At 61.2% G+C, this 13,459-nt stretch overlaps 1 protein-coding gene across 1 annotated transcript; it reads left to right on the forward strand.

The window, feature by feature from the left end:
- Positions 1–6,336: 6,336 nt before the first annotated feature.
- On the forward strand, positions 6,337–6,912 carry ASCL2 (achaete-scute family bHLH transcription factor 2; the record flags this gene model as incomplete). The annotated part of the gene is made up of 1 exon (XM_082845845.1): positions 6,337–6,912. The coding sequence occupies one exon, from the start codon at positions 6,337–6,339 to the stop codon at positions 6,910–6,912; it is 576 nt and encodes a 191-aa protein (XP_082701971.1).
- Positions 6,913–13,459: the final 6,547 nt, after the last annotated feature.

Below are 13,459 nucleotides of genomic sequence, written 5' to 3' on the forward strand. Positions count from 1 at the left end.
AACGCCGTGTCCTTCACCTGCCTCTTCTCTGTAGAGAAACTTTAGCCTCCTGGACCTTCCCCGAGTTCCAAAGAGTAGATTTAATCAGAGAAGTGAGACAATGCAGTAAGAAAGGAAAACAGTCAGATAAGAAAAAATAATAATACTTTAGCCATTAAACAAAGTCAAGGACCTTTAGTTCCTCCTCCAGGGCTGTAGATCATATTCTGAGCCATGTCCTTGAGCTGTTTTGCAGACACTGAAACCCCCACCAGGTGGAAGAAGTTAACTCTACGCGGCCCACGAGCACGTAGACCCCAGACCAGCTGGAACCAGAAGGCTGGTGATGTTGACTCCTTGTTATCTCACCACCAACCAATCAGAAGGGCGTCCACGAGCTGATCACACACCCCACAACCTCCTCTCCCTCACCCTGTCTTTAGAAACCTTTAAAAATCCTTCCCCTGAAAGTTTCTGGGGAGTTTGGGCCTTTTAAGCTCTAGCTACCTGGACTTCTTGCTTGACACCTGCAATAAATGCTGCACTTTCTGCACTTCCCTTCACCACAACCTGGTGTCAGCAGATTGGCTTCACTGTGGGCAGGCGAGGGGACCCACGTTTGGTTCGGTGACAGGACAGGACTGCTTCCGTCATGGGAGGGGCAGCGTTTTGTTCTCACTGGAAGAGTCGCTTACTCTGGGTATGGATTTGCATGCAGTACTTGTGCCAAAACTACCAACCGTGGACTTGCAGAACGTCTTACCCACCCTCCTGGTATTCCACACAGCACTGCTTCTGATCAGGGAACCCTCTTCGCAGCAAAGGGAGAGTGGCAGTGGCCCCTGCCTGCGGAGTTTGCTGGTCTCACCATGTCCCCACCATCCTGAAGCAGCTGGCTTGAAAGAATGGTGGAGCAGCCTTTTGAAGACTCAGTTATGGCACCAGCGAGGTGGCAATACCCTGCGGGGCTGGGGCAGGGTTCTCCAGGAGGCTGTATGTGCTCTGAGTCCGTGTCCACTACATGGCGCTGTTTCCCAGCCAAGACTCCTGGGTCCAGGAATCGATGGGTGGAAAAGGCAGTGGCGCCCCTGACTGTTACCCTAGTGACCCACCAGGAGAACGTTTACTTCCTGTTCCTGAGACTTTGTGCTCTTAGAGGTCTTAGTTCCAGAGGGAGGGATGCCTCCACCAGGAAACGCAGCAATGACTCCTCTGAACTGGAAGTTAAGACTCACTGGCCACTTTGGGCTCCTCATGTCTCAGCAGGCAAAGAAGGGACTTACTGTGCTGGCCGGCGTGACTGAGCCTGACCACCAGGGGGAAACTGGGCTGATGCCCCCTCCACACCGGAGGTAAGAAAGGGCATGCAGGACGCAGGAGATCCCTTAGGGCATCTCTTGGTGTTACCGTGCCCTGGGATTGAGGCCAAGGGAACATGACAACAACCCAATCCCGGCAGGACCACTGATGACCCAGACCCTTTAGGAGCGAAGGTTTGGGTTGACTACCAGGTACAGAACCACAACCAGCTGAGGTGCTTACTGAAGGGACAGGGATATGCAGTGGGTGGTGGGAGAGGATAGTTATATATATGAGTTACAACCTCGAGACCAGTTACAGAAATGAGGACTGTAATTGTCGTACTTATTGCCTTCTTTTGCTGTAAGTGTTACGGAACCAAACTTGGGTCTCCTCCTCCATGTGCAGTAAAGCCAATCTATTGACACCGGGTCGTAGTGAAGGAAAGTGCAGCATTACTGCAGGCGCCAAGCAAGGGGTCCAGGCAGCCAGTGCTTAAAGGGCCCAAACTCCCCAAAGGCGTTCATGGAAAGGATTCTAAAGACAGGGTGAGGGTGTGGGGTGTGTGATCAGCTGGTGGACATTCTTCTGATTGGTTGGTGGTGAGGTAATCAGGAGTCAACATTATCAACCTTCTGGTTCCAACCGGTGTGGGGTCTACGTGCTGGTGGTCAGCATGTAGTTAACTTCTTCCACCTAGTGGGGGTTTCAGTATCTGCAAAACAGCTCAAGGATGTGGCTCGGAATACGATCTGTAGCCCTGGAGGAGGAACTAAACGTCCTTGACTTTGTTTAATGGCTAAACTATTATTAGTCTGTCTTGCTGGACTGTTTTCTTTCTGCATTTTCTCACTTCTCTGATTAAAATTATTCTTTGACTAAAGTTTTTCTACAGACAAAAGGCAAGCAGAGGACATGGAGGGGGTCTCTTCTGGGAAGCCCCCCTAGGATCCTGCTCGGTTACGTGTGTGTGTGTGTGTGTGTGTTATCTTTGTTTCTTTCCTGTCTTCTCCCTTTGCCATGTCACATAAGATGTACTGACTTTGCATCACAGCATTTAGTCCTGGGAATTTACACCCTAGCGTTTAAGCTGCAGGACGTCAGCCCTGGGGAGAGGGGGAGGCTTCACCTCCTCCTCTGAGGAAGGGGTTTGTGCGTTTTCGGTTGTAGGCAGGACACTTGTGAGGCAGAACTATGATCTTCGTGTTGACTGTTTGGGGACCAGGTGCGGTTTGAGGAGGCGGGCACAGGTGATGAGGCGGCAAGGGGTGGGCGTGTGCTGCTCAGTTTTATGTCTCAGCTGGACCAGGACATGGGTGTTCACATTAAATTTTATTTCTGGGTGTGTTGGGGGCGGCTGCTTCTGGGTGAGGTTATAGGGTTAGAATTGGTGGACTCAGTACAACAGATGCTCTTCCCAGTGTGGGTGGGCATCACCTAGTTCACTGAGGGCTTGACTAGAACAAAAGATGCAGAAGGGAGGACTTTGCCCTTTCTCTTCCTGCCCACCTCATCATTTCCGGCCCCTGGACTGGGATTTACACCACCAGCTCCCCAGGTTCTCAGGCCTCCAGGCTTGGACTGGATTCCACCAGCAAATAGGTTTTGTGGGTCTGTAGCAGGCAGACAGTAGACGTGGGGCTTCCCAGCCTTCACGATCATGTGAGCTGCTTCCTCATAATCTCTTCCTATGATTGTGTTTGTCTGTCTCTCTGGAGAACCCTACCCTCAGTGGGTCTGAAGCTTGATGTCTGGAAACACCTCACTTCCCATGGCTCCTGCCTCTCCACAGCTGGATTCCGAAGGCTCCGGGCTCCCAAGTGACCTAGGCGCACAGGTGGGACTCCCGCACGAGGGCTGCAGCACAACCTGTGGGCCTGGAGAAGGTGCCGGCCCGGCCCAGCTGGGCTCTCCGCCTGCCACCTGTGACCTGACCCAGAGAAGGCAATTAGGAAGCCCGTGAGGAAGGCCCTGGAGGGGGGCGGAGAGGGAGGTGAGCAGAGGCCCTGGGCTACAGGTGAGAGAGTGCAGAGCCCAGGCCAAGCCAGCCGGCTGTTGGCCCCCCTCACCTGGGCATGGAGCTCGCCCGGCCTCTGCCTGGCCCAGTCCGCCACGGGGGAGGCCCCAGAGGGTCCAGACAACTCCCATCGCTTCAAGAAGGGGACCCAGAGCCTCTCTGAAGAGCACCTTCTGGACCTTGTGTGTCCCCGGGGCACCCCAAGCTTCCGGGGTCTGCACCCCAGTCCCATGGAGCCCGAGGTGATTTCAGAGCTGACGAGTGCTCAGCCCTGGTCACCCCTGGGGCAGAGGCTGCCGTACCCCTATCGGGCAGCAGGACGCTGGGCTACGGGTCCCCTCAGTGTCAGTGGCAGAGCTGGGCCTGGACGCTGTGGGTTCCTCCGTCCCTCGGCCACCTCCCGACCCCCGAATGGCCGTGGCTCCAGTGGCACCGTCTCCTGATCCTCTGTGCTGGATGTGAGGTCCCCTTAGCGAAACAGCGTCACGCACGGCTTGGGCACGGGTGTCCTGTGGGCATAGGGAAGGGCACATTTCTGCCTGTGTAGAGCCCTCCGATGGACACCCAGGTGTGATGGGTGACATACAGCATGGAGCACAGGGCAGGGGGCTCAGGGCAGGGTTCCAGCTGATGTGGCGTCAGAGCTGAGCAGGGGGCCAGCGGGGCGACAGAGCGCAGGGGGCCCGGGCTTCATCCCCAGGGCCAAGGCGTGATCCAACTCGCCTCCGTAACGTCCCTCCTGCTTCGAGGCCGTGGACGGGTGGGAGGGAGCAAAGCCAGAGCCCAGGAGATGGGGTAGGAGGAGAGGCAGCACCCAAGGCTGTCCAGGTCCTGGAGGCCCAGCGCAAGTCCAGGCAGGGCCCTGTTTGCAGGACTCCGGGATTTTTCCTGACACCCTTGGCACAGGCAGGGAAGGAAGGACAAGCATCTGGCTGGGGTTTGCCAAATAACTCTCAGGGAAGGAGAGGGTGGGCTCTGACCAGAGAGAGGATGCAGAGGTGAGCCAGGCCTTGCGCTCTGAAAGGGAAAAAGATCGGGCCACCTGGACTCAGGCAGGGACCCGATTCCTACCTGATTGCTCCACTGGCCAGAGGTGTGACTGTGGACACATTCCATGTCCTTTCTGAGTCACAGCTTCCTCCTAAGACAAACAGGGGCCCTTGCTCCTGGCAAGTTCTGGCCTCCAGGTAGCTTCCTAAAGCGGGAAGGTCAAGCAGACTTGCCAGGAGAATCCTGCAGGGTTAACGGGAGCCGGTGGGCGCCATGAAGTGGGCAGTAAATCCTCGCCCGTGTGCCCTGCGGACTTCTTGGGAGGGGTCCTGGGTCCCCCCCCCCCCCCGCGCCCCGGAACAGTAAGTCGGCTCCGGGAAGCTGGGCCCGCCCGCCCCGGCCTCCATTCCCAGAGGTCCTGGCCCAGCAGGGTCTGGTCACTTTTTGGGAAAAACCTGCTGGGTGTGGCCTCCTGAGGGCACAGCCACTTGACTGGTCTTCCCAGGCCGCGGGGCAGGACAACACTCTCCCAGTAACGGCGCATTCTGCACACTTCCAAAGTCCCTGCCCCCTCATACCCCAAGATGTACCCCCATTGGTCAGGGAGGAAGTCTCTTGACGCCTCACCTCCGCTGGGAGACGCTGGAAAGGCCGCGGCCCCACCACCTTCCCCCACAGGCCAATCTCAGTGCGGGTGGTTGGTGGATGGTGCTGGAGGCATGGCAGTGAGGAAAGGGGGCCACGACGGCGGGTACACGTCGACGGGTGAGCGGCCGGAGGGAACTGGACCAGGAAGGGAGGAAGATTTGGGGGGAACGTGGAAAGCGGAGGAAGCTGCGGGGGCGGCGGGGAGGGCGGAGGGGAGAGGCAGGCCGACAGCCACGCAAGTCTGAAGCGGTCTGTGCCAACCTCCAGGCGCTCCGCTTCAAGGCTCCCCAAGGCCCGGGGCGCACGGCAACCACCCGCAGAGAGTGGGCGTGGAGGGGATGTTGGGGAAAAGCGCCCCAGGAACCTGAACGCCCTACCCAAGCGCGCCAGGTCTTCACCACCTCTCAAGCCCCGCCCCGCCCAGAGGCCTGCGTTCCCCTCTCGAAGGCCCGGTGGAGTCATAAACAGGTGTGCGCCCGGCCAGGAACAGGAGCGCGTGGGAGTGCGCGCCCACCCTGGTCGCCGGGAGGGGCCGGGCGGGGCCGCGCAGGCGCCGAGCTTTGTTAGAGACGCTCCCGGGAGCCACGCGCCGGGCAGACAGGCTTCCTCCCAGGGGCCGGGCGTGGGGTGGTGCCCGCCGCGATTGGCCAAACGGGCGGCCCGCCACTGGCTGAAACCCCGGCCCCCGCCCCTCGGCCGCAGGGGGCGGGGCGCGGGTGCAGGTTGGTCGGCGCGTGCTGCTCCCCGGGGTCTCACGCGACCCAGGGATGGGTGCTCTGTGGCCTTAGACCTGCCCTACCCCCAAAGGCGAGCGTGGCAGGGGTCGCACCAGGGACCTGCGGACAGCAGCTTGGGGGTCGGTGCGCACACGGCACCTGCGTACTGCATCTTGGGGGGGCGCACTGGACACCTGCTGGGAGCCGGGACCCACTGGGGACCTGCAGACTGTGCCCGGGGGGCGGGGTGTGGTCGCGCTCACGGCTTGGTCTTTGCAGGCTGTGTGCGCCAGGGGTTGGACGAAGCGTGGCGGGAGGGCGAGGCAAGGGAAGGAGGGCGTGAGAAAGGAGGCGGCGGCGGCGCGGAGGAGGGTTATCTATACATTTAAAAACGAGACGCCTGCGCCGCGCGGGGAAGACCTGGGGAGCGTCCGACAGCACGCGCGAGTCACGAGCGCCCCACGCTCCCCGGTGCGCACTGCCCGCCACCTCTCGGCCTCCTGCACCTCGTTGTCTCCGGACCCCAGACGACCTGGCACCACGTACCCTGGGTAGTCGTTTGGCAGCACGGTGCCAGATCGTCGCTGAGGCTTGACCGTCGTTCCTCCGCCCTCGGTTCCTCGCCCCACACCTTCCTGCGGCGCGCAGGGACTCGGAGGAGGCGCGGGGCGAGTGGATGCGGGCGCGATGGACAGCGGCGCGCTGCCCCGGCCCGCGCCCCCTGCGCCTGGTGTCTCGGGCTGCTGCGCCGCTCGGCGGCGACCGGAGTCTCCAGAGCTGCTGCGCTGCAGCCGGCGGCGGCGGCCAGGCGCGGTGGAGACCGGGAGTGGAGCGGCGGCCGTGGCGCGGCGCAACGAGCGGGAGCGCAACCGAGTGAAGCTGGTGAACTTAGGATTCCAGGCGCTGCGGCAGCACGTGCCTCAGGGCGGCGCCAGCAAGAAGCTGAGCAAGGTGGAGACGCTGCGCTCGGCGGTGGAGTACATTCGCGCGCTGCAGCGCCTGCTGGCCGAGCACGATGCCGTGCGCGCCGCGCTGGCCAGGGGGCTGCTGGCGCCAGCCGCGCGCCATCCACTGCCCCACGGGCCACCCGGGGCCGCCGCCGCCTCGCCCTCCTGCGCCTTGTCGTCCCCGGGCCGCGAGCACAGCTCGGAGCCCGGGTCCCCGCGCTCCGCCTACTCGTCGGACGACAGCACCTGTGAGGGCGCGCTGAGCCCCGCGGAGCGCGAGCTTCTCGATTTCTCCAGCTGGTTAGGGGGCTACTGAGCTCTCGTCCCAGCAAGGTAAGCGCCAAGAGGCGGGGAAGAGGGAGGGTCAGAGGCAGGGCTGCCGGGCGCGGTGGAGCAAACGGCCTCGCAGCTCGCGCCCCCGAGAGCCCGCGGAGCCCAGCCTCAGGCCCGGGCGATGGCCTGGATTTCGCTCACTCTTCATTTCCCCCAAACTTTTTCAAGCCTGTGCAAGACCAGCGTTTGTTTGTCCGGGATTGCAAAACTTCCCCTCGCTGCTCCGCCGCCGAAGTGGGAGTGGGGAGACGGAGGGGGGCGGCCCTCGGGCGGGTGAGGCCCCAAGGGCTTGCGGATCCGGGGCAGATTCGGGCGCTTGGAGGCGGAGTGACTTTGCATTGCAAATTGCGCGCCGGGCCGGGTGGCAGAAATGAGTCGGCGGGGTGCGGATCCCTGACTCACTGCGGATCCGAGCGCTCGCCCCGCCCCGCCCCGCGCCCTGGCTGGGCCGTACTCCGAAACCGAGGCACCCACGGACCCGAGCTCCAAAATCCACTGAGCAAACGAAACTGCCGGCTCCGCCTGTGGGAGGTGGGGGCGGGGCAGGGCCGGGCTGGGCGGGGTCTCCCGGGCCGGACCCCGCACTAACGCGCGTGCCTATTCCCTCTTCCCTCCTAGCGGCCGCGAGCGGGCTCACCACTTGGGAGCCAGCGCGTTGGAATGGATCACGTTTCCGTCCCCGCCGTTCCCGCGGGCCAAGCCACCACCGAGCCGGGGAACCCGCCGACCCTCCCCGGCCGTCCAGCCTGACCAAGGGCTAGTGTAGAAGCGGCCCAGCCTGACATCAACCGGGCGGCGGCTTCCTCGGACCCCAGCCACCCTGTCCCCGGAGGCCTTCCACTGGAACGGGTCTGCGGCACCAAGACTTGGAGGTTTGAAGGGGAGAGGATTTTATGCCGACACAGATATCTATTTTTTACGCATGAACTTGAACTGCCCAGGGACACTGACAGTATGAACACTTCTTTTTGTGCAAAGAATCCTTAGATTTGGAACCCAATAAAGATTGTCTACTCCCGCCCACTCCCTCTTCCTGGAATTTTTGAACCTGGCCAAGATTTGGACATGCTGCAGCCCTTGAGGGGCAGGGTCCCTGGCGGGTGTCCCCTTGCAGCGCTGCCAGTTGGGGAGAGACCTGTGTCAGAAAACCTGTTTTAGGGAGGGTGGATCTTATAAATAAATCGGTGCTGTGTATCCGTGGTGTTGGGGGTGCCCACTCCATATCCCGAGGCCCCCCATTTCCCAGGTGAGGGCCCGGTATGGGTGGGAGGTTGGCGGCTTAGACCCTGTACCCAGCAGGCCCCACCTCTGTGGTCGCACCTCCTTGGACTCCGCTCCCTCCTCTGTAGGGTGGGCGGGCGGAGAGAAGTGAGGTCTGGGAGTCCAACCTGGTCGCCACCGTGCCAAAGCAATTCACAGGTGCCGTGTGGAGCTGGGAGCTCCTGGCAGGTGGCAGCAGGCTGGCGGGTGGTCCAGGCAGGGCTCCTTCACAGTTCGGAAGCTGAGGTCCGCACGCTGCTGACTGGCTCGGGGATCTAGGGCAAGTGCCCAGTGTAGGGCTGGGCCTGAGGGGGTCTGACCCAGGCCACCCTCTGTCTCGGGGTCCAGGCTGCTGGGTTCAGATCTCCGCTGCCTACCACCAGCTGGGTGACCCCGGGCAAGTTGCTCAACCTGCAAATGGGGGTGGCCTACAGTTGCGGGAGGACTTAAGGAGAGGTGTCCGGCAGTGTCCAGCATCCCGTACTCGGCCCTCAGCTGCTGCGCCCGTGGCTTCCAGGCCACTTGTGCCCTGCGGGCTGCAGAGGCCTAGGCCTCTCTGCCTGCCCGTCTGTGGGCGGGGGCTGTGAGGGCCTCCCTTGAGGGCAACGAGGAGGCCCCCCAGGCTCCTGAGCCCAGAAGGCCCGCAGGGGATTACTCAGCTCCACCTTTGACCAGGGCCTCGGCAGCTTTGAAGTCTCGCTGTGCCCAAAGCTCTCTTTTATTGCAAGGATGGGTGTGAGGCTGACAGGGATCCCCGGTGCTGCTTTAGGATGCTGAAAGCACCCCTTCCTCCGGCAGGGAGTGGTTGGGTCAAAGCCGTTGGAACCCTGGGAGGTGGGGCGCCGGGTGCTGGCAGAGCAGATGGCTCCTGGGTAGCCATGGCGACAGGGCTGGTGGGTCTGATGAGGCTCAGACTTGGTGGGGGTCAGCAGAGCAGCTGTGGCTGGGGGCTGCAGGGCCGAGCGACCCAGCCTCATGCAAGGGACAGAAGGAGGCATGTGACATGGCCACCCAGCAAGCACCACCCCTCAGCCTTCTCCCGGGGATCCACACCACAGTCAGTGACCTCACTGAGCCACTGGCTCTGGGCTCTCCTGGGACTCCTTACCTCGACCCCAGGCAAAGGCCTGCAGCCCCCAGGACACAGAGTGGCACCAGGTGGGCAGGGTGGGACCACGCCTGGGTGGGGCGGGGGAAGCATGGGAGGGGTGGGCGGAGGGGAGCTGGGGCCGGCGATGAAGCTCTGCGAAGGATAAGAGGTACCGTTTTTGTGTTCCTGTTTTTTATTATGGAAAATTCCAAACACATGCAGACGTTCCAGAACTTTTATCGGACATCTTCTCTGTACCAGGCACTGAGGATGCACCAGTGCCCTCATGGAGCCTGCGTTCTAGCAGGGCGTACAGGCTCTAACCCACAGCGGCGCTGTCGAATCAGACGTGTGGTCCTGTCGGCGATGGACGTGCCGGACCCTGGAGAAGCCTCTGAGAAGCCCCCATCCCCAGCACCAAAAACTATTAACACCAGGCCTCTCCCACCCATCCACCCCACCGCTCCCACCCCCACGTGGTTCTGACGCAGATCCCAGGCATCACGTGGTTTCACCTGCAGATTCACCATGTGAGCCTCCAAGGGGAAACCCAATACCACGGTCCCACCCAGAATGAACAACAGCCCTTTCATTTCGGTGAACACCCAGCGGTGGCCCAGCCCTCTGATTGCCTCCGTTTTTCACAGTTGTTTTACAGAATGAGAATCTGGTGCAGATCCGCACCGGAAATAAAGACGTGTGAGCGTCCCTCCCCCAGTCCCCTTACTGAGGAGACGAGGTCATCCGCGTTCCGGGTGTTGCTGACAGCACCACCCTAGGTGTTCATATTTTTGAGTGTCTGTCCCCGTATTTTCTGTAATTGGAAGCGGGTGGGTCGGAAGCAGATGCGTGATCAGATTCTGGTTTGGTTTTTGGTTCCTGCACTTCAGAGGCGGTGCCGTGTCCCTCACACTGCATTGCATGAGGACGCACATATGGTGACTGGACCAGAGGGTCTGAGCGGGTTCAGTTTTGAGAGAAGAAAGGGCTGTGTTTGATGAGGCAGGATGACAGGTGTGTCACCCAGGCACACCGGCCTGCCTGCTCCCTCTAGTTAGAAATTGCCCCCCCTCCGCCACCAGCTGTCAGTTACTGGGTACCATTCACTGCGCCATTTTACATAACTGGAAAGGGCGGCTCTGAAAGATTAGGTGCCTGAGGTCACAGAGCTTGAAGGGGATGGGGCTTGGGATTCCAACCTGGGATGGCTTCATTCCTAAGTCCTTGCAGTGGTCCCCTTCCAGGAGGGTGGGGCTGCCTGGGGCTGTCCGGGGGAGGACACCTTAGCAGTTCCGTGTTCTAGGTCAGCACATCTGCACGGATCCCCACCTGGCCAGGTGGTCAGCCAGCCATCGGCTCTGCAGTGGGGTCAGCAGGGATCTCCTGGGAGCCTGTGGTCCAGCCTTGCCCCCATCTGGAGGTTGGAAGCCAATTGCAGACAGAAGGTGACCAGGGGCTGAGCGGTGGAGTTGGGTCGGGGACCCCAGCTGTGGCGCGAGGGGAATGGTGCTTCAGCCTTGGGGTGAAGCTGGGTGGGACCAGGGGAATCTTCACGACAGCTCTGAATCAGGCAGGGCTGGGGTGGATGCGTGGTGGCGTAGCACAGCCTGGGTGACTACAGCCCCGGGGGGCCCTCTGGGGGTGCTTTGCTACTGGGGGTCCACGCGTTGTCTTGTCTATTCATGACAGCAGGCGCCCCAAGGAACCCTGCTTTGTAGTCCCGGGAGTGTCTCTGTGGCTGAAACTCACCCACTCAGAGAATGATGTGTCCCCGGTGGCCACCCACATGGGGGACCTGCTGACACGGGACCACCCTCTTGGAGGCTGGGGCCCAGCACGGGTCCCTGCGTCCAGGCCCGCCTTATCTGGTCTGCTGGGGTCCCACACCCACTCATTCTGGAACCTTTATCAAACTCCTCTGTATTCCAGGTGCATCAGCGCCCGAGGGAAACCCTGCCTTCAAGGAGCTTGTGTTCTAGGGGGGGACACAGGTACCGTCTGGCCCTTGGTAGACACACTGGTTCCGGGGGGCGGGGGGTCGGGAAACAACAGGGGTCCTAGGGTGTTGTCCAGGTCACTCAGCATCTCCGAGCCATGTCCCTGAAATAGAGGCTGCAGTGCTGGCCTGTCCTGTGTGCTGGAACCAGTGGGACGTGGGTCCCGAGAGGGGCAGTCAAAACCTCAGTGGTTCCTGCCTGTTCCAGGGCAGCCTCACTGCCCCTGGGACGCACCCATAGCCCCCACTGGGAAGATGACGTCTATCTGTTCCTTCTGGCTTTGGTTTTGGTGGCGGGTGGCGGGTGGTGGTGGGCGGGGCTTGCAGCTAGCCTGTGAGTCTGCCTCTGAACCCTCCCTGGCACTTGGAAGCAAATGAATCGACTCGCCAGCTCCTCCCCGCCCAGGGCCCGTTTCCGCATCTGCGCAGCCACCTGCGGGGCCAGATGACGGCCAGGCAGCCTTGTTCAGAATTGGGAAAAGGTGATGTTACAGGTGCTGAGATAGAAAGCCTTTTGCTTTTTTCCACGGTCTATCTCTTGACTTATGGTGTTTTAAACTTGCTATCTAATGCCGTTCTAAGTAAAGAAAAATTAACAGTTTAAGTTATTAGCATGAATTTTTATACTGTGCGATGCCAATCTTAAATGCAGAGATGAGTGTTAACTGCTATGACGCAGAATCACCGAAATGACGCCATTCGTATTTTGCAATTTGCACTTGTCGTTATTTTATTTATGTTATTGGAATAGTCGAGACGCCACACAAAGCTAGCACCAGTTATTCTATTTTAGTTTATTTCTCTTTATTTTATTATTAACTTTTGTCGCCGCTGTTTTTATTTCCCTCCTTGGTGTGCGCGTTCGGCCTGCACCCGCTCCCTGCAGCTTGTGTCTGAGGAAGAGCTGAAAGGAAGGAACTCTGGACTCACCCATCTCCCCTTTTCCTTCTGTGGTTATTTTCCCCGTAAGTGGTGGCCGGTGCAGGAAGTCACTTGAGGAAGGAGGGACGATGGTTCCCGTGGACGTGCACGTGGGACGTCTTTCTGCACTTCGAGCAGGTTCCGGTTGGAGTAAGAACATGGCCCTTGGGGCTGTGGGCGCCCCGACTGCTGGGTGGAGGATGCAACACACACGCCTCGGGTCTCCCCGGGCTCGCACGTTGCCGGTCCACGCGACCGCTGGTTCCTGCGAGGGGGCGGACGCGCAAGGGGTGCGCATCTCCTCTGCGCACGCGCCTCCCCGCTCTCGCGTTAACCTTCACCGGCAAACACGGGGCCTGTGTGTCTACCGAGCTCCAACGGCTGGGAAGGCGGCCGTGGTGCAGCACCCCTCCCAAGCTGGGGTTGGGGGGCCACGTGGGGAGGCGGCCAGCACGAAGCGCATCACCAGACCCTGCTCCACGGAAAGGATCCCCGGAATGGGAGCGAGCCCGCCCCGCTCCACCACGGAAGGGACAGGGCATCAGCTGCGGGGCCCATGCACTCACCTTCCCTTCCTGCAGAGTCTGGGGGATAGATGGGCATTGAGGGCAGGGGAGGGGCCACGCAGACCCCTCCTCAGTGACACTGACACTTGTGTCCTCACCAGAAGGCAGGGGAGTGGTCCAGTATGGCCTAGAGGGCTCGGGAGGGGGGGCAGGCAGGTGGCGGGCTCCCTGTGGGGCTGGCGTGGAGTAGCCTGAATAAGGTCAGGGGGCTGTGTCTGCTCCCACACCCGTCTCCCGGGCCAGCCCTGCCTTCCTTCCCTGCTCTAGTTCCCTCCAGGTCCCTAAATCCCCGTGGGGTGGGACCTTGGGGAGAGGGCCAGCCGCTGTGCTGCCAGGGAGCAGGGAGGGTCCTGGGGCCCTGAGGCCACAGACCAGGAGAGGCCCCTTCGTGGAAGGAGGAGGTTGACCCTCAAATGCACTTCGAGAGGCTGAGGCTCTGCTGGGCGGGGAGGGCGTGGGGGGATTCCAGGTGGGGCTAGGGCCCCGTGGGTCGAAGGGAGTCCCCCCGCCCCCGCTGTTGGGTGGGGGCAGGGAGCCCGTGGGGGGTTGGGGGGAGGGCAGGAGGAGGCTGGAGTCAGCGTGGGGGGGGACGGGAGAAGGGTCCCAGCCACAGCGCTGGCGTTGTGGGGTGCTGGTCGGGGGCAGCCCTGAGAGGCTTTGGAGGTGGGGCGGAAGGAAGAAGGGGTCCAGGAGGGCT

Source organism: Leucopleurus acutus (assembly GCF_964270905.1).
Source record: "Leucopleurus acutus genome assembly, chromosome: 8".
Lineage (NCBI taxonomy): Eukaryota > Metazoa > Chordata > Mammalia > Artiodactyla > Delphinidae > Leucopleurus > Leucopleurus acutus.